We start from the raw sequence: 24621 nt of genomic DNA, 5'->3' as shown, positions 1-24621 counted from the left end.
ATCACGAAGAAGCGAAGAAAAGATGGCTAATCTTATTCTATGAATTTCAAGACAGTACGTAATAGGTTGGCCAGGGCACCAGCCGCCCGTTGAGATACTACCGCTAGAGAGATATGGGGTCTCATGACTGGCCAGACAGTACTACACTGCTTAATTTTCTCTGGTTACGGTTCATTTTCATTTTGCCTACACACATACATTTAACATTTTAGCCTATTTTTTTTACAGATTCTCTATGTCCTCATGCCCATGACAACACTGAGATTACCAAACAATTCTTCTTCACTCATTTACTACTGCACTGTAATTGTTCAGTGGCTACTTTCCGTCCGTTTGGTAAGGGTAGAAGAGACTCTATCTATGGCAAGTAGCTCTTCCAGTAGGACACTCCAAAATCAAACCATTGTTCCTTAGTCTTGGGTAGTGCCATAGCCTCTGTACCATGGTTTTCCACTTGGATTAGAGCTCTCTTGTTTGTGGGTACACCCAAGCACTCTATTCTACATGATTTCTCTTCCTCTTGTTTTGTTAAAGTTTTTATACTTTATATCGGAGATACCTATTTTAATGCTGTTACTCTTCTTGAAATATGTTATTTTCCATTTTTCTTTTCCTCGCTGGGCTATTTTCCTTATTGGAGCCCCTGGGCTTTTAGGATCCTGCTTTTCCAACTAGGGTTGTAGCTTAGCAGGTAATAATAATAATAATAATAATAATAATAATAATAATAATAATAATAAAACAAAATCAGCATATAAACCCAACTACTTCAGTAAATACCGGAGACAGAAGATTGTTGAGGCTGAATATCTATTTGGTAGACCTATAGGGTTAAACGGCATGGTTAAACTTTTTTTTTTCCACTGAGAATTTTGTATTGTAGTTAGCCTACTGATTCTTTAATGATTGAAGTAAAAAATCCACAAGGCTCTCAGTAGTTTGCAACCATGTGTTCGTGATTTTGTGATTGTGTTTAGATCAGGGGTTCTTAACCGGGGGTGCTCGCACCCGTGTGAAACTGGTTCCTAAGGGGTGCGAGGATGCCTGTGAAATATTGAAGAAAATATATGTTTTTACCTACGCTTTATATTTTTCCCTGAAAAAAAAAAATAAACTTGTTGCTTAGTCTTAAACAGTGTTCGAAGACATATACCTTAATCTATTTTCCTAATGAAGGGATAAAGTTGCAACAAACTCGAGTCCGGGGTACACGTAGGCTATATGATTTGGATGAACGAGGAGAAATTCACCATTTTCTCTATGAATGGGTACAAAAACTAGCCTTACATTTTAATGACCCTTGTTTTGTTCAGATGCTTCCCTACTTGGCTGTTTTGTTTTCAGCACTCAGTGAACTCAATCTCTCTCTGCAGGGAAGGGGACTTAACATTGTAACTAGGAAAACTAGTCTTGTGGTTAAAGCGTGTGAAGATGGGGAATTTGGTAAATTTCCCCTGCCTGGAAGAGACAGTCACAGAAAATTCTACCCTGCCTCCAAACTTTGTTGCAAAAATTGTTGAACATATGCAGATGCTGTGTACTTCCTTTGATGGTTACTTCTCATGTGGAGAGTTACAAGTCTGTAATAACTGGATCTTGAACCCTTTCATGCAGAATTTGGAAGATGTTGATGATGATGGCAGCATCAAGGAAGATCTCATCGACATGAGACACAATCGTGGGATCCAAATGGAGTTCACCAATAGTCAGCTGGACCACTTCTTGGCTTCTCAGCTGGAAGCATATCCTGCACTAGCAACGAAAGCACTCGAAGTGCTAGTACCTTTTGCAACTACTTACTTATGTGAGCAAGGATTTTCTTGTCTACTTCACATCAAAACAAAAAGCAGAAATCGGATGAATTCTGAACATGACATGCGAGTAGCACTCGGTACTAAGTCACCAAGATTTGATGCCATTATGGAGAAAAAACAGCAACAATGAAGTCACTAGGTTTACAGTGCAGTACAGGCAAAATATAATGTAATTTTGAACCAATTGAAATAAATTTTCTTGTTGATACATACTCATAATTTTTTCTCATGAAAGAACTTTAAGCTGTATGAATGAATATTGAATAAAAAAAGGTTTTATTATTACATCAAAGTTGTATATTTAGCTTTTTCATATATTCAGATTCCGGGGGGGGGGGGGCGGTGCAAGAACTGACTGCTGATTTGAAAAGGGTGCGAACACTGGAAAAGGTTAAGAACCACTGGTTTAGATTATGATATTGTTTTCTTGAATTACTGTATATTTTGCACATCATCGAAAGCTTGAGACTGTTTATGTTTTAATTTTCGAGAAGAAATTTCATTAATATCAATATTCGAAATGCATGAAATATATTTGCACTTTATCTTAAGTTTTTCTCATCGAAAGTTACAAAATCATCTTTTACGTTTAAACACGGTAGAATACTGGGGTTTGTAAGCAAAGCTACAGAAAACGAGATGTGGGATCGGCTATGACGTCACTGGGGTTTCCCATGTTTGTTCTAGTTCTGAAGGATTCCTTTCAGTTACCAAGTGATCAAATAATACAATAAAATTGACGAGGCAAGGCATCTGTTTCATAAAACGCTATCCGTATCAAATAAAACAAGCGCATCTTAAGTATTCTTTTTCTTATTTATTTACTTGCAATGTAGTTTCAGGAATATCATTTTCAATTAAAAGATATAACTGCGAGTTGACACGTACGCAAACAGTTACCAACGGGCCAGCAGCCACCAATAGGGTCCGTAGAATATCTTTCGTGTGATAAAAACACGCACCACCATCCTTTACAATATCCTGTGGACTGGGATGGCCAGTGCGTAGAAATTGGAGTTCCCATGAGAATCAAATGCAGCACTTCCTTTCTGGAATTAATTCTGAGTAAACAGACAGTGAAGGCGTTTATAAAGAGGTGCACTGTAATAGAGAATTCATTTCGAAAGTGACAACCAAGTTAACCGGCAAGAAAACAGGTACGTGGTTCAGCAACAGAGGAAATCTCTTTTATTTATTTGGGTTTCTTATGAGTCGAAGGGAATAAGAACTTCTTGTGATAATTGTTTTAGGAAGTCAATGTTTGCAAGTAGCCTACGCCGAAGCATTATGAACTACGTATAGACCAAGTGAATAGAAAGTGGTAATTTTCTCTGTAAAATCAGCCAACATTTTAGCCTGTTCTGATAGCCTAATAAATCAATACATTACTTTATTCACAACGAAAATGTAATAGATGAATGAAAGAGAAAGAACAGTAACATTTAGATTAAATGATTGACCCTCTCCTCAAATACTTGGTTAAAAAACGCCCAGGAATCCAGTGCACATATATATATATATATATATATATATATATATATATATATATATATATATATATATATATATATATATATATATATATATATATATATATATACGAAAAGTTTATTAGGTCAAATTATTAAGCGTATAGTTACCATTGACAGATCAACTTAACGACGGTCAGTCTCATAAATATTTTATGAAATATAATTACGTAGTAATGGATATTCATACACAATGTTATAGGTTATATGAAAACAGATGATTGCAAGTACTGCTGGCCAGACACAGCTTCTATAATGCCTGGCGTGGATCCTTTGAAAATGACATAGATTCTTATACAGTAGGCCTACTCTAGAGGAATTTCAAGAGGTTTGCATTGTGGGGTTATAAACCCAAATATGTGAAAAAAAAACGAACAAATCCGAAATAAGTTCAAACCAAACAAAATCTAAATTAAGTTAATGATGGAAGGGAAGGTTAGAAATTGATACGCATAATTTCAGACGGCTTAAAAGTTGGGGTAATATCAGACTAGAGTGGTGGCTTGGTTTAGTGCGTACCTGGGGTTCGTTCAGCCTGGTAGAAATGTAAACAAAGTATTTTTCTTCATTTGAGAAGACGTCTATAACTGTAAAGGATTATTAGGCTTATATCTTATATATTAATATTTATGTGTTGGTTATTTTAGAAAAGCGGGATATAAAACATCAGTAGTCTATTTTTTAAACCTAACAAACTTGTACTTGACAGGCAAATACAAGTTGTAGTAAACGTGATTATTATTATGATTATTATTATTATTATTATTATTATTATTTCATATATATATATATATATATATATATATATATATATATATATATATATATATATATATATATATATATATATATATATATATATATATACCGACTAGAAATATGTTGAAGAAGAGTATAATTGTACATTGCTGAAGGCTCTATTACGACCAAAAACAAAGAACTACCGTAGAAATTTAAGCATACCGGAAGAGTGTAGAAGGTTCCTGGCTCCTTGTTCCTAATTGCGCACTCCGTAAAATAAGTTTGCGTGCACTCTATCGCTGTATAGATATGTGCTCAGCTTCTAAGCTTATTCTTATTATTGTTATTAAGCTTAGGAGGTAAAGGTGTGGGAGTAAGAGTCACAGTGTTGACGTAAGGGTGACGTACTCGCACCGTTAAGTTCATATCTGGTTTGTGGCGCTCATGATCCTAAAATAAGTATTAAGATGTTAATGTATCATAAGTCTCCTTTTTACTAATACAGTATTGCACGTGGAATGTCATTAATAATTTAGTGCATGTGTTAAGGCAATTGAACATGCATTGTATGGGTGAATATTTGTTTTTTTCTAGTTAGTGTGATAATGTGCACTATATAAAATAAACGTAAATTAGCCGTGCTTTGGTCTTTCTTCTCAGCAAACAAAGAAAAGAATACAGCTGACTGGGTGAGTGACTAAACAGAACTGAGGGCATTCACAATAATAAGCCTTATAGGTTATAAACATAGGGGACATACTAGAATCATACCGAAACATGTGGACTCCTCCTCCACATGTAAACAGACGGTCAACCGGAAGGGTCATTGTGGTTCTTGAAATATTTAGCACGGTATGTGCTTAGTACTTACGTAACTCATCAACAGAGTCATGGTCACTGTTGTGTAAACTCGACCAGTCTTGATTTGGGATTTTGTTGCTACCTGTTGGAGGCATTATTGATTATTTTAGTGATAAGGAGCATTAACGATGATGATAAGGGCTTCATTCATGATGCTAGGAAAAGTTCTTCTAACCATATTTTGAACCTTTCGTTGTCCACCGAGTCATGATAATCTCCCCATTGGTCTACTTTGGTTTTTCTTTAATTTGAACCTAAGTAATGCTCCCACTCCCAGTACAAAATTTGTCAAAATCACTTTAGAAAGTACGCTTCACCCATTGTTATTTATTTATGAAAATTTGAATTAGTAGTTGTTTTAGTTAATAGTAGGTTGGCAAAGGCACCTGCCACCCATTGAGATACTACACTAGAGAGTTATTGGGTCCATTGAGTGGCCAGATAGTAGTACATTGGACTCCTCTCTCTTGTTACGGCTCATTTCATATTTGCCGACACAAACACAGAATAGTCTGACGTATTCTTTACACTCCAAAATCAAACCATTGTTCTCTATTCTTGGGTAGTGCCATACCTTCTGTACCATGGTCTTCAACTGTTTTGGGTTAAAGATCTCTTGCTTGAGAGTACAGTCGGGCATACCATTCTATCTTATTTCCTTTCTTCTTGTTATTTTGAAGTTTTTATAGTTTGCATATGAAAACATGTATTTAGATATTGTTATTAAACTTCTCTTGTAGTTTATTTCTTTTCCTCACTGTGCTATTTTCCTGGTTGGAGCCCTTGGGCTTATAGCATCCTGCTTTTCCAACTAGGGTTGTAGCTTAGCAAGTAATAATAATAATAATAATAATAATAATAATAATAATAATAATAATAATAATAATATTCAATTAAAAAAAGAGCAAGATAACACTGCTATATAGTCTTATTTACAAAGATATAGTGGCATCGTGTACTTTCTTCTATTTAGATTACGTACAGTACTTTTCATAGGTGACAGCATTCTCTATAGGTTACATTACTCTTTAAAGATTATGGTACTCTTACTTATGTATTCTTGTTTTTTTGTGCTTACAGAATGAAGACTTTAGTTCTGGCAGTAGCCTTGTTGGGCCTCTCGTCATGCTTAGGAAGTCCTCTTACCCCAACGATAAGATTACACGCCAGGCGCGAATCTACTATCCAGCTTGGTGATATAATTAATGAGGTATGTATATGACTAGGCCATTGGCTTCCACCTTTATATTTGATGTTTTATGTGGTGTATATTTTTTGTTATAAATAATCTAACTTTATACAGAATTGATTAATATTTTCACATTAACATGCATGGAATAGTTTTTTTTTTCAAGTAGATTAAAAAGTTATTTCCCCTGGTCACATATTTTTGTGAAATTCTATTTTCAAATGTGGAAAGAATGCTCATTTTTGTAGGATATAGCACATCTTGTAAATAATATTGTAATATTCTGAAACAGGAGCTATTAGCCAACCTAGAAATACAGTATAAGTATTTCCTCTTTGAATATCCTAAGGTGATTTAATATTCTAAATTTATCAGATAATGTGATGAAGCAGTATTTACCCATTGTAAATGAGTAATTCTATTTTTTTTTTCAGTTTGCTCTGGATATGTCTGAGATCTTGTGGAATGAGCCGGGCAATGTCGTGTTTTCTCCTTTAAGCATTGGATCCTTGATGTCTTTGGTGATGAGTGGAAGTTCAGGAACAACTTACACGCAGATGAGAAATGCCCTGTTGTATTCAGCCAATACTCCAGACATCATGATACACACCAACTATAGGAATGTTTTGCAATCTTTGGCTAAGTTGGACAATGATGTGATTGTGAACGTAGCTACTAGGCTGTTTCTAGCCTCTGGTGCAAACATTCTGTCTAACTTCACTCGGTTAGCCCAAGAGCATTATGGTTCTTCTGTGCGTATCCTCAATTTCCGTGATGATCCTCGTGGATCAATGGAATCCGTCAACCAGTGGGTGAGGGATGAGACTAATGGCAAAATACCTCAACTTATCACTCAGCCATTTGATTCGACGACATCTTTTGTAGCAACAAATACTGTTTACTTTAAGGGGTCTTGGGAGCACCCATTTGATCCGGAGCAGACACAAGATGGTACTTTCAACATTGGATCATCAAACATCACAGTTCCCATGATGCGTAGCACAATGACAGTTCCACTGGTAGAGATGCGTGAACTGGATGCAGAAATGATTGCACTTCCATACAAAGGATATGAATATGGTATGCTATTGATAAGACCCAATGGCCCCATTGATGATATAACACTACAGAAAGTCGAGTTTGGTCTCGATGCTGCAACACTCAACAGGTACGTTGGAGAAATGAGAAACGCGACTCGTATTGTAACCCTCCCCAGGATGCGCTTGGATTTCAGGGCTTATCTGAAGAATGCGCTGACTGATTTGAATGTTGTTGATATGTTCAGTCCTTCAACAGCAGATTTCAGTAGGCTCACTGCTAACAGACAAGTTTGGGTTGATGATATGATCCACCAAACCGTAGTTGAAATCACCGAGACAGGCACGGAGGCTGCCGCTGCTACGTCTATCTCACTTAACCGCATTGGTGCCTCCAGAACCTTCGAGGTCAACAGGCCTTCCATCTTTATCATCAGACACATGACGACAGGTGTGCCTCTCTTCTGGGGAAGGATAATGAGACCCGATCCTTTACAACAAAGTGGATTTTAATGTAATCACTATACACATAAAACATAAAAACATACGTTAATCTATTTTTTTATGTAAATCATTTACTTCGATTGTGGTCTGAATTAATACTTAATATCTAGAGGACAATTAGAAATTTGATTGTTGTTATATTATGCTTTAATTGTTGACTATATATATATATATATATATATATATATATATATATATATATATATATATTACATATATATTATATATATCTGTATATGTATATATATATATATATATATATTACATATATATTATATATATGTATATGTATGTATATATATATATATATATATATAAATATAGGTTATGTATGTTTACACACACACACACACACACATATATATATATATATATATATATATATATATATATATAAATATATATATATATATATATATTATATATACATACATATATATATATATATATATATATATATATATATATATATATATATATATATATAGTGTGTGTATTCTAAATTTCAAATATGACTGGACATGTCTGGAATGGTGTTCCTATACTATTTTTTCTAGTCAAACTAACGTCCCATTGAAGTGGACATACTTGAGTCATCCTTTGATGATAAGTTTCAAAAGAGTGATTATCACTTTTTCCTACAGTTACACGAATGCATCGTGATCACTAATATTCAGTTGAATATTACACTAAAAAGTCGGTAGTGTCCAGAGCAGCCACAATCGTTTGCTATCATGGAAGCTAACAGTTTTAGAGAATTTCTTTTCATCTTTAACTTTCAGTCATTGCGAGCGTATGCTTAGATCCCTTTCATATTCCTATTGCTTCATACCTTTGAAGTTTCTTCATTGCAGCTCCTAAAGTTAGGTTCTTAATATTAGAAGTGTCATTTGAAATTAAACATTACATCTAAGGCACATCTTTTAGAAGATGAAGTACTATGGTATTTCACTTGCACAATGATAGTTATGAAACAAATGCAAGTAGTGTTGCTGTTATTATTATTATTATTATTATTATTATTATTATTATTATTATTATTATTATTATTATTATTATTACTAGCCAAGCTATAACCCTAGTAAGAAAAGCAAGATGCTATATGCTCAAGGGGTCCAACAGGGAAAAAGAGCCTAGTGAGGAAGGAAATAAATAAACGATGAGAACAAATTAATAATAAATTAATCTAAAAACAGTAACAACATCAAAACAGATATGCCATATATAAAGTAAAAAGACATGGTAGCCTGTTCAACATAAAAACATTTGCTTCTAGTTTGAACTTTTGAAGTTTTACTGATTCAACTACCCGATTAGGAAGATCGTGTGCAGTGTTAAATGTCAAAAGAGAGTTTGGCCTTGTCCTTGAGACTAGAAGTTCAGAGAAGGATGCGGCTGCTGTGTTGGTTTTACCATGGAATGATGAGCATGAATGACTTCTGTCCCGGAACAAGTTGTCATGTAAATTGAACGTATAATTACGCACTTGTTTGCACCTGTTTAATTCTTGGGTAAATGCTAGGTTTTTTTTTAATGCTGGTTTGTAGTATGTATCCTTGATTAAAAGTATGATATAATTTACTATTGAACAATTTATTGCAAAAAATGTATACAAAATTTGAACAAACATATGAATAAAATGTTTCATGTTATTTCAGTAAGTTTCCATTTCTCCCACAAAATAATTTGCTTTAATCATGTATGCTGTAGTATGTTATCCCAGCTATAGTCTTTAAACTGAGTTGGCCAAAACAAAAGATTATCATCAGTTTTAGCTAACTTTACTTATTTTTGGTTATCCTAGTTTTTTCTTTATTAAAATCCTTTTTTTTTTCGATACCGTAGAGTAACGTCAAGATCTTACCCAGTGTTAATGACTGTCGTATTACAACATTTCAAGCAATTGATATGAGTGAGTTTGACATTGCTAGGGAATAGTTTGTTATTATTATTATTATTATTATTATTATTATTATTATTATTATCATTATTATTATTAATTGCTAAACTACAACCGTAGTTGGAAAAGCAGGATGCCAGGGGCTCCAACAGGGAAAATAGCCCAGTGAGGCAAGGAAAAAAAGAAAATAAATATTTTAAGAAGAGTAACATTAAGATAAACATCTCCTATATAAAGTATAAAAACTTTAACAAAACAAGAGGAATAGAAATAAGATAGAATAGTGTGCTCGAGTGTACCCTCAAGCAAGAGAACTCTAACCTAAGACAGTGGAAGACCATTGTACAGAGGCTATGGCACTACCCAAGACTAGAGAACAATGGTTTGATTTTGGAGTGTCCTTCTCCTAGAAGAGCTGCTTACCATAGCTAAAGGTTCTCTTCTACCCTTACCAAGAAGAAAGTAGCCACTGAACAATTAGTGCAGTTGTCTGGTGTATGAGGACAGAGGATAATATGTAAAGGATAGGCCAGACTATTCAGTGTGTGTGTGTTGGCAAAGGGTAAATGAACCGTAACCAGAGAGAAGGATCCAATGTAGTACTATCTAGCCAATCAAAAGACCCCATAACTCTCTAGCAGTAGTATCTCAATGAGTGGCTGGTGCCCTGGCCAACCTACTACCTAGTGTAAATTGGTTCTTGGAACAGCCTGGACGTTAATTAGGAAACAATGTGTTTAGAAACCTGAAATCTTAGAGATTTTTTCTCCTTAACGAAAAAAAAAAATAATAATGTCTGGAATAATGTCTGGATGCCCGTGTGGTTTTCTTTATATATACGAGAATCGTTTTCTATAAATTACGGGAAAGATCCTGGAAGATTCTTTTGCGTTGTGAGCACGTGTAGCAGCTCCGGCAAATTACGAGATATTTCCAGTAACTCTTGATCTAGAATACAATGACACATTTGCTTTAATAATCATTAAATGTTTTAATCTTAATCTAAACATTAATTGTTTCAAAATAAACCTCCTCCACAGGTCCTATGATATCAATAAATGTAAATTTAGCATACACATAACAAATACCCCTGCCCTTGCGAAAAGTTGGGGTCGATAACCAACAACTTTTCACAAATAAAAAAAAAAATTATCTTACTATATTTAATTACAAATAAAAAAAAAATTCTATATTACAAATTTCAAGGAAAAATTTCGAATTTACAAAAAAAAAAAAATATTAATAAAGATCATTAGAAAGAAAACTCAAAAGTATCATCTACTCAACAGGTATTAAAATTCATAAATAATTTTGAACTTATGACTCTTTTCGGCCAGAGTCTAACACCATTCCTTACAGACATAACTAGATAATTCATCAAATGCAAAGATGGACTTCAGCGATGCTTTCGGATAAGTCTGATTGGACTTCTCAATAGATTGACACACAGGGCAAGTACAACAGCTGAGTAAAGAACATCTATAAGATTTTCAGAGATAACAATGTAAATCATAACCTGGTCCGAATTCTGATCAACAATCGACTTTGAACGAAACTCAGGATCATGGGAACCATTGAATAATAATTACCATTTGTTTCTGATACATGGCTGGAATCAGACAAATCAGTATTAAACTGATTAAGCAAAAATGTCTCAGACAAATTAACGTCCTCAGTTCATTAGAATTTTTAAGAAGAGATTCATCAAAAACTAGCGTGTCTTCAAAAGACAGGTTAGTAGAACACCCAGAGGACATGACAGCACAAACCAGCATGTCTTCCTGAGACAGAACATTTGACACCAGAAATATTATCATGAACTAATATATCATTAGTAGACGTGTTGGTAAAGAAGACTACAGATGAATAAGTATCATTAACCGATATATCTTCATGATATAGGTCTGTAGAACAATCATCAGTGGTAACAGCACCACAAACCAGCATGTCTTCACAAGGCAAATCGGCAGAGACATTATCACAAATCAACATATCATTATCAGACATGTACTGTGGGTAGAACTCTCAGTCTTCTGGTGAAGAAAACAGAGTAGGCAAATCAGGACTGGGACTCCAACTCCTGATCAAAATTTTGTTCTGTAACTATCTTCGGTCGGATATCAAATTTCTCACTTGCCAAGTGATTACGTAGTAAAAAATGAATGCTATTCATAGGAAACTTGGAAACCATACCAACAACCACAGGTCCTGATTTGACGATCCAAACGATACAAGGGAATGCTAAAATTGCTACCACCAAACCCACGAACCGAAGCATACTCTCTAGTAAACGAATACTTGATTTTAGGAACGACTTTTCTAAAAACAAGAGACGGGGCAAAACCAGTATCATGCATGATTCAAACAGGACACAGCGAACCATCATAGAATCTAGTAAAACCCTTAGCAGAAGCTGCAGAATACAGTCGGAAAACCTTATCAATAGGTCTAAAACAAACCCTGGAATCAACCGGCTTCCTGTCAAAAACATGGTCATCTAAAGTGTTAATCTCTACTGGTAACCCAGTGCTGTATAGCGAGACTAAGAACCACAGTCTTAGCTTCGTCTTTCCTCTTTAACTTAATGCACTTAGACACCGTGTGACCTGGTTTCTTACAATAATTACACATTACAGAGCTGCTACTAGCTACTGGTTGACTTGCTATGCAGCATATACAGCTGTTTGACAAAGGATGGATAACTTTTCTCATTCAAACAAACCTGAATTTCCTCACTAACACGATTTTGAAATTGTTTATTTAAAATAATTTCCCTTAATCTGTTACAGCTGTCCTTACGCTCTACTGCCTTACACCATTTATCAAACCAATCTAATTGTTCCCTACTGAATTCTTCATATGCCTGCTTATTTTTTGTTTAACTCCTAAATTTCATTCTATAAGCTTTTGGAGTTAGTTCACTGGCCAGCAAAATAGCATTTTTCAAGAATTCATATCATCAACTCTATCCCCAGGAATGGAAGCATAGGCTTTTTGTGCCCTACCACACAAAACTCCTGACAACTTATATGCCCATTTATTTATCTATTTATTTTATCTTTTTTTTTATTTTTTTTTTGCTGGCCACTTAAATTTTTTTTAGCTCCTCTCTCAAAACAGACAAACTAGTTCATCTAAATCCTTTTAATTAATAGGAGGCACAAATCTATCTTCGTTAGAAATATCCGACCTAAATTTATCATCTTTAGAATTAGCCAGTTTAATATTTTCAAGTTCTATATCGCTTTGAACATTAATTTCAAGAATTTTTATCTTAGCTTCAAGTTCCAATTTCTCACGCTCAGCTTCTAATCCCTTTTCTCTTGAACGAGCCGCTGTACACTACTTTTCTCTGGAGTCGTCCAATTCTCTCTTATGATAATACTGAACCATGGTTACCATTCCTTTCCTAAGATATTTCCTTTATACTGTAATCACCTTTTCATCAGCCATGGCCATGGTTGGTTAAGTTCGATAACTAGAAGCTCAGGTCAGACTGCGATTGACAGGTACCAGTTACGGGTGAGCCAGCAATCCACCTCCATCATACACGATTCACTTTAAGTCATTAAATCTACGGTAAACCAGTATCTGTTGGAAAACAATTTCTAGCGTGTTTTGATCTAATTGCGTTTTCACAAAGGCTGACTTGCGCCATGACATGGAGCCCCAATTTCCCTCTGCCCAAGAAAGATAAACAATTAGAACTCGAAGTTATTTAATGATAATGATATTGACAATTATTTCACATCTTCAAGAATTAATTTGACTGTTGACTTCACAGTTCTATTTAAAGGAATTTACAAGGAATTGTGTGATTTTTCAGTTATTCAATTGCACGAACAGCGCAGTCAGTGTGATCACCCTGAAATCTCAACGATTAAAGTCGAGGGTAGTAATTTTTCCCTTTCTGCTCGACATCACATGAAACCGGATGTAACGCAACTTCCCTGTCTTTGTGCTGTTCTCCTGATTGTTCATTTGAGTTGTGCATCATCACGTGCACATTCTCTCTCGTCCTGCTAACTTTTACCTCGAATTTTAAGTCTATGCTGTCGTTCCTAAATGCCAGTAACGTGTTTTTCATCTGTTTTTCTTTGCGATTGGTCAGTATATCTCAGCAATAATATTAACAAACATTAATTCAGTATGGTGTATAAACCATTTCATAATAAATTTATATAGGCTATACTGTATGAGCTGGAAAATATAGAAGTAACTGAATACGCAATCAGGCGTAGAAACAGTTTTATTACAATCATTATTTTTCAAACTCTCGTAAATAAAACAGGGTGGTGAATACAGCCTTGTACGAAAGGCATTTCTTGAGAGTTCTTGCAAAATTCCTTCGGCCCGCAGTTGATCTCGTTTCGTAATCAGCTTTACCTCCGTTGCTGCTTATTTCCTCCTATCTTGGTTTCCAGCCTTTTATCATTTTTATTTCATAGTGTAACTGTAAGAGATTCCCTTAGTTGCACTTGGGGAGGGGAAGGGGGTGAGTGCCCTCGTAGGCCCAGCCCAAATTCATAAATCCAATTTGAGGTAAGAGAGAGAGAGAGAGAGAGAGAGAGAGAGAGAGAGAGAGAGAGAGAGATGCCTTAAATGAATTACCCGCCTCACAATGTTAATAAAGTTGATAATGTAAAATGGAACTTGGTATGATGTATCAATAGATGAATATGCAAAATTATTGACTGTAAGAATCTAGATCTTTTTAAAAAGCCTCATATAGTTCAAAATATCACCATAACTCACATTTTGATTATCTAGTCTGAGTTTGTATCCGCCTCAATAACCTTTCATTAAGTACGAAGACTAACCTTGCATGTCTAACTTTTGTGTGTTTATGCATTCCAAACAAATAGTAGTTAAGCCAATGAATGTTATTCTTGTGAGTCTGATGCTTTTATTTTTATTTTTACCTCCGCCAACGAAGTTGGAAGGAGGTTATGTTTTAGCGCCTGTTTGTGTATTTGCGTGTTTGTTTGTGTGTGTGTTTGTTTGTGAAGAATTTCCTGGCCACAATTTGAATTGTAGGGTAATGAAACTGGTAGGGATTAACTTTCATGTAAATAGCTGAAACTTACTAAATTTTGGAAGATCAAAGTCAATAGTCAAGGTCACGGTCAAGCAAAATGTCCAAAATCACGTAATCAACCATAAGTTTGGACATCGTTATCACAGAGACTTCAAACTTGGTTCATATTTGAGTGTATGAAAATCCACGTCAATTGATACATGTTAAGGTCAAAGTTCAAGGTCGAGAAATAAGCTCTACTGAGTGCCATTCTAGTTTCCTACTGGACTGGAAAATCCTGTTCAAGGCTGTATGATGTCTGTTATAGAAATATGGTATTATTGGAATAAAATCCTTGATGAGTTTAGCAAACCTATATTTATTATGGTAAGAATGCTCTATATGAATTGCTTGCCATGTCTTTCACATTTAAAGGTAATAGGTTGGCCAGGACACCTGCCACCCACTGGCCTACACATACACTGAATAGTCTCGTCTTTCTTTCCACACTCTCCTCTGTCATACACCTGACAACACTGAGATTACCAAACAATTCTTCTTCGCTCAAGGGGTTAACTACTACACTGTAGTTGTTCAGTGGCTACTTTCCTCTTGGTAAGGGTAGAAGAGACTCTTTAGCTATGGTAAGCAGCTCTTCTAGGCGAAGGAAAACCCAAAAATCAAACCATTATTCTCTAGTCTGGGGTAGTACCATAACCTTTGTACCATGGTCTTCCTCTGTCTTGGGTTAGGGTTAAAGTTCTCTTGCTTGTGGGTACACTCGGGCACACTATTCTATCTTATTTCTCTTCCTCTTGTTTTTTGGCGTTTTTATACTTTATATATGAAATATCTATTTTTATGTTGTTACTGTTCTTAGAATAATTTAACTGTTCATACTTCTCTTTTAGTTTACTTAGTTCCTTATTTCCTTTCCTCACTGGGCTATTTTCCCTATCGGAGCCCCTGGGCTTATAGCATCTTGATTTTCCAACTAGGTTTGTAGCTTAGTGATTAATAATAAAAACAATATAGAGTCAATTTCTGAAGTCACATTTCAGTGGAAGAATGTCACAGCAATTTACAAAATCATCAAGGGATTCATCTACTTCCTGTCTAATTTGTATGAGCTTTAATTTGCATACACAAAAAACTTTTGAAGGTTCTAATTGTTCAGTAAATTTGTTAAAAATAACATATATATCCTTCTTTTCTCGTAACATCAAAATATAATGAACGACTTTGCCCAAACAATTTGAAAGAGTAAGCCTAGTTACAGGACATTCAGGGATTTTTTTGAAAGATATTTTGAACAGTACATAGGCTACTATCCTTACCTTTATGACATGAAAACACAGCAAAGCATTCTTACCACTGAGGTATCATTTGCAAAAACTACAGTGCATAATGATTACTTACAAAAACAGCCGTGTTTAATTCGTCAAGCTTTCCAGGAAAATTTTACCAAGGTTTGAAATCATATGGATTTTCTTTACTCACTTGGGTCATTCTTTAAAAGTGAGCAACAACACATATTACATCACATAGTTTTAATTACCCTTTATGCTTCTTTGAAGATATATGTCAGATCTTTCAATACAGACTTAAGTAATTATTGCATGCATTACTGTAATATCATCAAGCGTTGCTGATGACTAGACCCTGAATTCGCTTTTGGGTTTTTTCTCCTTTTTCCTTGGCGTTATTCTCCTGATTGTAATATTTGTCCATAATTTCTAAAATAGTTTTAGTATTAGAGCGATTATTCCATGTAGATCCGACACTATTGCAAAGTTTTTATCTATCAAACATTATCATGAGAAAAGTAATGTCACAATTTCTCTTTGACTTCTACAATTTAATAATTAAATTTATACTCAAAATAAAAAAGAAAATCTGTTGATTTACTATCATATATTGTTCTTAAGGGAGAATACAAGACAGTTAAGTCAGAGATTAGATGCAAAGTACTTAATGCCTAAATTGTACATGTTTCAGTTACGTTTTTATCAATCAGAATGTTTCATAAGTTTTCTTATTGATGAACAGCAGACGAATTCATATACAAGAAATATAGTTGTATGATCTTTCAAATTAAAATCTAAAGTGTTTGTCAATTCTTGCATATCAATTATCATTATTATTATTATTGTTATTATTAGTACTATTATTATTATTACTTGCTAAGCTACAACCCTAGTTGGAAAAGCAGGATGCTCCAACAGGGAAAAATAGCTCAGTGAGGAAAAGAAATAAGGAAAAATTAAATATTTTAAGAGTAGTAACAATATTGAAATAAATATTTCCTATATAAACTAAAAAAAAAAGAAAATACAAACCAAGAGGAAGAGAGATAAGATAGAATAGTGTGCTCGAGTGTACCCTCAAGCAAAAGAACTCTAACTCAAGACAGTGAAAGACTATGAGAACAATTATTTGATTTTGGAGTGTCCTTCTCCTAGAAGAGCTGCTTACCATAGCTAAAGAGTCTCTTTTTACACTTACCGAGAGGAAAGTGGCCAGTGAACAATTACAGTGCAGTCGTTAACCCCCTTGGGTGAAGAAGAATGGTTTGGTAATCTCATTGTTATTAGATGTGTGAGGTCAGATGAGAATCTGTGAAGAATAGACCAGACTATTCGGTGTATGTGTATGCACAGGGAAAGTGATCCGTAACCAGAGAGAAGAATCCCATGTAATACTGTATGGCCAGTCAAAGAGCTGCTTACCATAGCTAAAGAGTCTCTTTTTACCCTTACCAAGAGGAAACTGGCCACTGAACGATTGTAAAAAATTCTATAAAAAAATGAAACGCTCAAGTTCACTAACAGTTTATTCAAGCATCAAAACAGGGGAGAAAAGATTTATGCCCATATCTATGATAATTATTTACATCACACTGAGTTATATATGTATAAAATGGTCATTAATCTTAATATAAAAATAGAAAAAAAAGTCTTACAGTAGTCAAGTGCTATTAGCAAAACTTCACCTAATATGATTTGCATCGATTGTTTTTTTTTCTTTCTTTTTTGAGTAAAATATATAAGTGACATTTAGTCGAGGCTCTTTGCCTCAAGAGGCGTAGGAGGAGATGACGATGATGATGATTACAATACATTACTGGAATCGATTGATTTCCTCTTCTCTTGAATAATGCTCCTCTTCAAAGGACTTCTGTAGCTTCTCTTTTCAATGCCTTTGGAACTGTTAAAAAAGTAAATTTGTATGGTGCTCCGACTGGAACAGTTTCATCATCTGCATCTCTTAATCCAGGTACTGGCCCGTCTAGACCTTTGATCCAATCTGGGAAGTCAACTTTAGAAATCTTGCTTTTGTTCACAGGACTGGAATCATCTCTTTTTGTTGGTTGCTGAGGTCTGATGTTTTCTGTTTTAGTATTCTGAGATTTTGCTGCATTGCTTAAGCCGATCCTTGTGTTTGTAGCATGGCCTGGGTTACCATTTAAAGTTGAAGCTCTTTGTCTATCATTTACTTTAGCTTTTATTATTTGCGAAATATTGAGGTTTTTCGTAGAATTTCCTGCTGAAGAGTGAAGATTAACATTAAATTCCTCTTTAGATATGTTGTCATGTTTTTCACTTCTCTTTTGAATTATCTTTGGGTTTATTATTGTTCTGTGTGTTCTTATTTCCATTAACGTTTCACCTTCATTACTCCTTGCAGTTACATTTAGTGGTATTCCATTTCTTTCCCTCAGATAACTTTCAGGGACTTTAATATAATAGTTCTGGATGACCTGAGGTCGAGATGCAAAGAGTTGAGTTGACAGCAGAGCACCAACGTATCTATTACCATCTGTTCCATTACCGGGGGGTACTTGCTTAATTACTCTAACTATCTCTTTGTTGTCACCATCATAATCAGAGACATTCTGGTGAAATATCACTTCCACAGGTACCAGACCTGACGGTTCTCTATTCTTTTCATTGCTTTCAATTTGCTGTTGCAAGTTTTTTGTTGAGTTTGTTAAGTTGCCTGGAATATTTGGTGATGTTTGAAGAAGAAGATGAACATCCTTTCCAGCTTTGGAGGCTAAAGAATTCTTTGGTCTGTTCAATTCGTTTGAAATAGATTCTGGAATAAGATGGAATGTTATATGCGTTGAATTCTTGATGGCTTTATCTTTTGGAGAAACTGATGCATGTCTGTTATCATTCTGTTTCGAAGCTGAATTCGTACTATGATTTGAGGCTGATAGTGAGACAGGGACTGGAATAATATGATGTGCTTTCTTGATTGTGTTAAAAAACAAAGAACTATTTAGGTCTTTGGAAGAGAATCCTTTGTTTATGATAGAAGTTAGATTGTGCAATACAGCACTCTCTTTAGGCAATCCACTCTTGTTTAATGCTTCGTTCAAGAGATGTGATTGTAAGAGGCTGCTATAGATATGAGATGCTGGATGTACAGGTTGCTGGAAGGAGTGAATGCCATGAGTTCTGTTTACTGATGATGCAGAACCCTTATCATTTCTTAATAAATCGATTATCTTAGATACTTTGCTGTGGGTATCAAATTTGTTATCATTTACAGACGAAGTTGAGACATCAGAGAATGGTTTATTAGTGGATTTTCTAACCAAATTCACGGTGTGTCTCTCATTGTTTGAATCGGGCTTCAAAGAAAGCGGAAGTTCTATTATTTCTGGGGGACTTACATCTACAGTTTGCAATCTCCTTCCTGTCTGAGAAGCAAAAATGAATATCGGAGAGCCATGATTGTGTATTGTTGGAACATTGGATGCTTTTAGATCTGAAACTGCTTCTTCTTTTGTGGATAGCTCTGTGTCATCTGGTTTTCTTTGTTGAAGGACTTCTAGATATTTCTTTAGAACTTCATAGAGCTCTTCAACAGTAATAGTAGCTGTTGCATATTGGGATGATGCTCCTTCGTCTGAATTGGGGATAAACTTGACAAGTCCATTTTCAATACTAACTATCACATTCATGGGTTTAACCCTTCCATCTTTCACTACATGACGAAGTGATAGATTGAATGTGTTATTTCCCGCTCTTGTAATCTCTAAACCCTCTGGTAATGATTGCAACTCTTTCAGAAAGGCCGCTTCGGCTTCATCCCTTTCTGAAAATGGAATCCCTTCAAGTGATTCAGCCCGATTAAAGTTATATAACAGAGCATCAAGCAGTTGTTGACTATAGATGGATATCTTGTCTTTGTTCTGCCTTACTTCACGGAGTAACTCTGGTTGAGAAGTGACTGGACCAAGGTTTTGAAACGCGTCAGGTTGATGGAAATGATGGGTTACGAAATGAGGTGGTGAAAGCGTTGTGGAGGGGCTCAATGTATTCAATTCTTCAGAGGCACCATCCCTAAACACGCTAGTTGTCATGGTTATTATAGGTCTGAGAGTGGTGGTTATTGTAGATTGCCTAAATGAAGACGTCAGTAGTGTTGGCTGTATACTTTGGTCCTTTGCAAGCGGATGATGTTCTTGACTGTTCAGTGGTGTATCAAAATTCAATGGTCCCAAAAGAGGAGGTCTGTGAGGTCTGTTTTGATCATTTAAAGACTTTTGAAAAGTGAGAGATGGGGAAATCTTTTTTTCACTGCCTTCTATACTGCCTGGAAAGTCACTCAGTATTTGGTCGGTGTTTTTTTGCCGGATGTGACAAAAACATCCTGAGGGAACCTTGAAGGCAGCTAGAAAAGTTTCATCTGATGAAGCATCAGGATACTCAGCAGTCATTTTGTGAACACTATATCTTTGTCTACATGATGAAGTCACACCTTGGGGCAGGAAGCTGCAGGGTTCCCCAGCTCTCCTGAAATCATTTAATAAGGCATATGTTAGGAAATAATTTAGCAGTAAAAGGTATGTTGTATTTGTAATTGCTTTCAGGTTGAGTATTGTCTTCTTGACTGTGCATGGATACAATATATATAAATTTCATATTGAATATTAAGACTTGATAAATTATTTGGGTTTTCTACGTTCCTTTATTAATACACAATGATTCTGGTGTTTTTTTTTTTTTTTTTTTTTTTTTTTTTTTTTTTTTTTTTTTTTTTTGAAACAGAGAAAGCAAATAATTGGAATTGGAATTTAAAAGGTAGCGTCACGTTATGTAGGTAATACTAGTGAAGGACTAATTTTATGATAGTTGATTCTACGTAAAATACATTATTATTACCTGCAAACTTCCATGCGAATCCTTTGTGGAAAGGCGTCTGTGTTGACTATCTTTAGGAAACTTCCATCCTCTGTGCGAGCCCAGGCTGGTCGGACCTCCCTTACATCAGATGCACAGACGTAGCTATGAATAAAGACATGTTTAATTAAGTAGCTTGTATTAAGGTATCTTTGTTTAGAGTTCTGTGAGTCATGGAATCTTTTGTTAAAAGGTTGTGATATCAGATATCTTTGGTAAGAGAGCCATGGATTCAGATACGTTTGGTTAGAGAACTGAAAATTAAGGCATCTTAAGATATAAGGGCCACAAATTAAGGTAACTTTGTTTAGAGAGTTGTAAGTTCGTGTGTAGAGTCGTAAGTTAAGGTATACTTGGTAAGAGGGATATGATTTGACGTTTATTAGATTGTAGAATTGTAAATTACGGTACGTTGGTTAGAGAGCTTTGATTTTATGTATGTATATCTTGTTAAGTACTTGTAAAATAGCCATTTTGGTTAAAGCACGGTAAATCAGCTATTTTAGGATAAGTAACTGTAAAGAACTACAAAGTAAGGTTTAAAAAACCTTGTGATTTAATGTGTCTTTGGCTGGAAAAATGTGATTTACGGTATCTCTGGTGAGAAAACCGAGTAAATGAATAAAATATATTAACGGAGAGGGAAGTGAAATAAAACATTTTTGGTGAAATTTATGGGATTAAGAATTCATCGTTAGTTGACATAGATTACGGTTTTGTTAGGAATAGATTCACATGAATGTATGATTAGGAGAATTGCAGAGTTTGTTAGTAAGTCAATAGGTTCTATAGCTCTCCTACCTGATTAGACAATGAGTAAAATCTATATTTTCACACATTCTTCATTGCCATATTATCAACAGATATGGTGGTTTTCTTCTACCCAACCATGGTAATTATGATTCAGACCATCACTGGAATATATTGTCCTTGACCACCTCTCAATTCCTTTAGAGGATGTGCCTTCAGAATAAGAGCAGGACTCTTAATATCGTAGATTCTCAGATTGCAAGATATCGTGAGTGGCCAGAGGTCTTGCATTCAAGTGTTACGGATGTTGAGGCTCAGTTTTTTTTTATTAGAGGACCTGATGCCTCCTTTTAGACGCCATGATCTACTGGGTTAGTTTATTGACTGAACTCTTGAATGACAGTAAATATATTATTTGCATATTTGTTTGCTGATAATTTTATTAACTTTGTTTGTTATTCTATATTTATCTTGTCATTTTGTACATCCATGTGAGCTTGATTATCGTTGTTATCATTGTTAACTTTCTGCAAGTGTCTGTTGAAGGAGTTGAGATAGAATTGATATCACTTCTATTAGAAAAATATTGCATAAATAATTTCTACCCTGAATTTCGAGTATTTCATAAATGCTACCAAAAGCTCTTCTGATATTCATCATGTTTTATACTGTAGATACGTAGACGAACATTCGAATATGTTACGTATGTATAAAGAATAGCAACGTCTCATATCATCGGTCACCTAGTAACGACAATCTCTTTAGTAAATTTAGAAAGACTTTCATCAAGTGTTTTGAATACTAAAGTGGCCAAAAAGTGCCGCAAAAGTTAATATATATAAAAGGGGAAAATCTAGGCAGTGTCTTTGCATTTGTGAAACGTTGAAAAATAGGAACATTTTATCTATTTTACCCGATATATATTTTTAATCACACAATGCACTAAATATAAAACCATCTGCAACTATCACTTTATTATTATTATTATTATTATTATTATTATTATTTGCTAAGCTACAACCCTATTTGGAAAAGCAGGATGCTATAAGCCTAAGGGGCCCCAACCGGAAAAATAGCCCAGTGAGGAAAGGAAACAAGGAAAAATAAAATATTTTAAGAACAGTAACAACATTGAAATAGATTTTTCCTATATAAATTATAAAACTTGAACAAAACAAGAGGAAGAGAAATTAGATAGAAAAAGTGTGCCCGAATGTATCCTCAAGCAAAAGAACTGTGACCCAAGACAGTGAAAGACCATGGTACAGAGGTTATGACACTACCCAAGACTAGAGAACAATGGTTTAATTTTGGAGTGTCCTTCTCATAGAAGAGCTGCTTACCATAGCTAAAGAGTCTCTTCTACCCTTGCCAAGAGGAAAATAGCCATTGCACAATTACAGTGCAGTAGTTAACCCCGTGAGCGAAGAAGAATTGTTTGGTAATCTCAGTGTTGTCGGGTGTGTGAGGACAGAGGAGAATCTGTAAAGAATATGCTAGACTATTCGGTGTATGTGTAGGCAAAAGGAAAGTGAACCGTAACCAGAGAGAAGGATCCAATGTAGTACTGTCTGGCTAGTTAAAGGACGCCATAACTCTCTAGTGGTAGTATCTCAACGGGTGGCTTTTGTAGTGAAAATTATCTTACCTGTCATCAGGGCGATATTGGTCATAAAAGTAAGAGTCGTTGGCTGGGGAGTGGAGCTCGGAGTAGGTGAAAATGGCCACGTCTTTCTTGTCCCTTCCTCCTCGGGCCATCCGGCTGCTGCGGGAAATTAAAACGTAAGCCAGTTATCATATTCTGAGGAAAACCGGAAATTTATGATAAACCAAAGAAATAATTTAATATATATCTACTATTTATGGTGTTTTATAGGAGACATTCAACACGAAAGGAAAATACTTATTTTGATATATGAATTCCCCTAATAAGAGGAAAATAAATTTCCAGCATTGAATCTTTATTCTTTGTTGTTATATATTATGTTAAGATGAGTATAACCATTGATTAGATATAATATATATACACACATTCACATAAATATGTATATATACACACACACACACACACACACACATATATATATATATATATATATATATATATATATATATATATGTATATATATATATATATATATATATATATTTGTATATATACAGTACTATATATATTTATAAATATACATATATATATATATATATACAGTATATATATATATATATATATATATATATATGTATATATATACAGTACTGTATACATAGCCTAATATATATATATATATATATATATATATATATATATATAATATGTATAGATATATATAAATATGTATATTTATATATATATATATATATATATATATATATATATATATATACAGGTGTGTGTATATGTATGACAAAATATTTAAATAGAGAATGCAGAAATGTAGGACTGAAAATGAATATGAGTAAAACTAAGATAATGTTTAATGAAAATGCAGAGTCAACAAATAAGGGTTATGTTATGGATGAGTCTCTCGAGATTGGTAATGATTATACGGACATAGGACAGACAGTAAGTGTTTCTCCAGGACATGAGACCAAAATTAAAAGAAGGATAAGCATAGGATGGAGAGCTTTTGGTAAACAAATAGTTTTTATTAGCAGCCTTAGCACTAGAGCCCATGGCTTGCAACTTTTTTGTAAAGTCAATCTGATACCTACTTATTCTAAACAAATGGAGATTATGAAAAGTAAAATGCCATTCTCTCTAAAAAGAATAGTATTTAATCAGATGGTCCTACCAGTATTAACATATGCATCGGAAATTTAAAGACTTACTAAAGCCCTAAAACATAAGCAGTATTCTATAGCCCATGGGCTCCAATAGAAAAAAATAGAACAGCGAGGAAAGGAAATAAGGAAATAAATAAACTACAGGAGAAGCAATAAACGATTAAAATAAAACATGTTAAGAACAGTAACATTTAAATAGAGCTTTCATATGCAGTATAAGCTATAAAACTTAAAATATAAAACAATAGGAAGAGAAATAAGATAGAAAAGTGTGCCCGCGTGTACCCTCAAGGTAGAGCTC

The 24621-nt window shown here is 34.5% G+C and overlaps 2 protein-coding genes across 2 annotated transcripts; one reads left to right on the top strand and one right to left on the bottom strand.

The window, feature by feature from the left end:
• Positions 1 to 2722: 2722 nt before the first annotated feature.
• On the top strand, positions 2723 to 7714 carry LOC137645699 (leukocyte elastase inhibitor-like). Its single transcript, XM_068378559.1, has 3 exons — positions 2723 to 2971; positions 6026 to 6155; positions 6569 to 7714. The coding sequence occupies exons 2-3, from the start codon at positions 6027 to 6029 to the stop codon at positions 7682 to 7684; spliced, it is 1245 nt and encodes a 414-aa protein (XP_068234660.1). The 5' UTR covers positions 2723 to 2971; position 6026; the 3' UTR covers positions 7685 to 7714.
• Positions 7715 to 17685: 9971 nt separating this feature from the next.
• Positions 17686 to 23297, bottom strand: LOC137644859 (uncharacterized). The gene is made up of 3 exons (XM_068377748.1): positions 23185 to 23297; positions 20769 to 20891; positions 17686 to 20399 (listed from the first exon to the last, which is right to left on the bottom strand). Exons 1-3 carry the CDS (start codon positions 23292 to 23294, stop codon positions 17759 to 17761), a joined length of 2874 nt encoding a protein of 957 aa, XP_068233849.1. The 5' UTR covers positions 23295 to 23297; the 3' UTR covers positions 17686 to 17758.
• Between the last annotated feature and the right edge of the window lie 1324 nt (positions 23298 to 24621).

Source organism: Palaemon carinicauda, chromosome 8 (genome assembly GCF_036898095.1).
Source record: "Palaemon carinicauda isolate YSFRI2023 chromosome 8, ASM3689809v2, whole genome shotgun sequence".
NCBI classification, from domain to species: Eukaryota; Metazoa; Arthropoda; class Malacostraca; order Decapoda; family Palaemonidae; genus Palaemon; species Palaemon carinicauda.
The sequence above is the reverse complement of the archived record's forward strand: the minus strand, read 5'-3'. Positions and strand labels throughout refer to the sequence as shown.

Bases quoted from the DNA above. Each gene is read 5' to 3' on its own strand.
- LOC137644859 (XM_068377748.1), bottom strand. From the start codon at position 23,294: ATGGCCCGAGGAGGAAGGGACAAGAAAGACGTGGCCATTTTCACCTAC. The intron at 20,892-23,184 runs GTAAGATAATTT...CTTTATTCATAG, and splicing joins CAATATCGCCCTGATGACAG to CTACGTCTGTGCATCTGATG. The intron at 20,400-20,768 runs GTAATAATAATG...AAATGATTTCAG, and splicing joins ATTCGCATGGAAGTTTGCAG to GAGAGCTGGGGAACCCTGCA.
- LOC137645699 (XM_068378559.1), top strand. From the start codon at position 6,027: ATGAAGACTTTAGTTCTGGCAGTAGCCTTGTTGGGCCTCTCGTCATGC. The intron at 6,156-6,568 runs GTATGTATATGA...TTTTTTTTTCAG, and splicing joins TTGGTGATATAATTAATGAG to TTTGCTCTGGATATGTCTGA.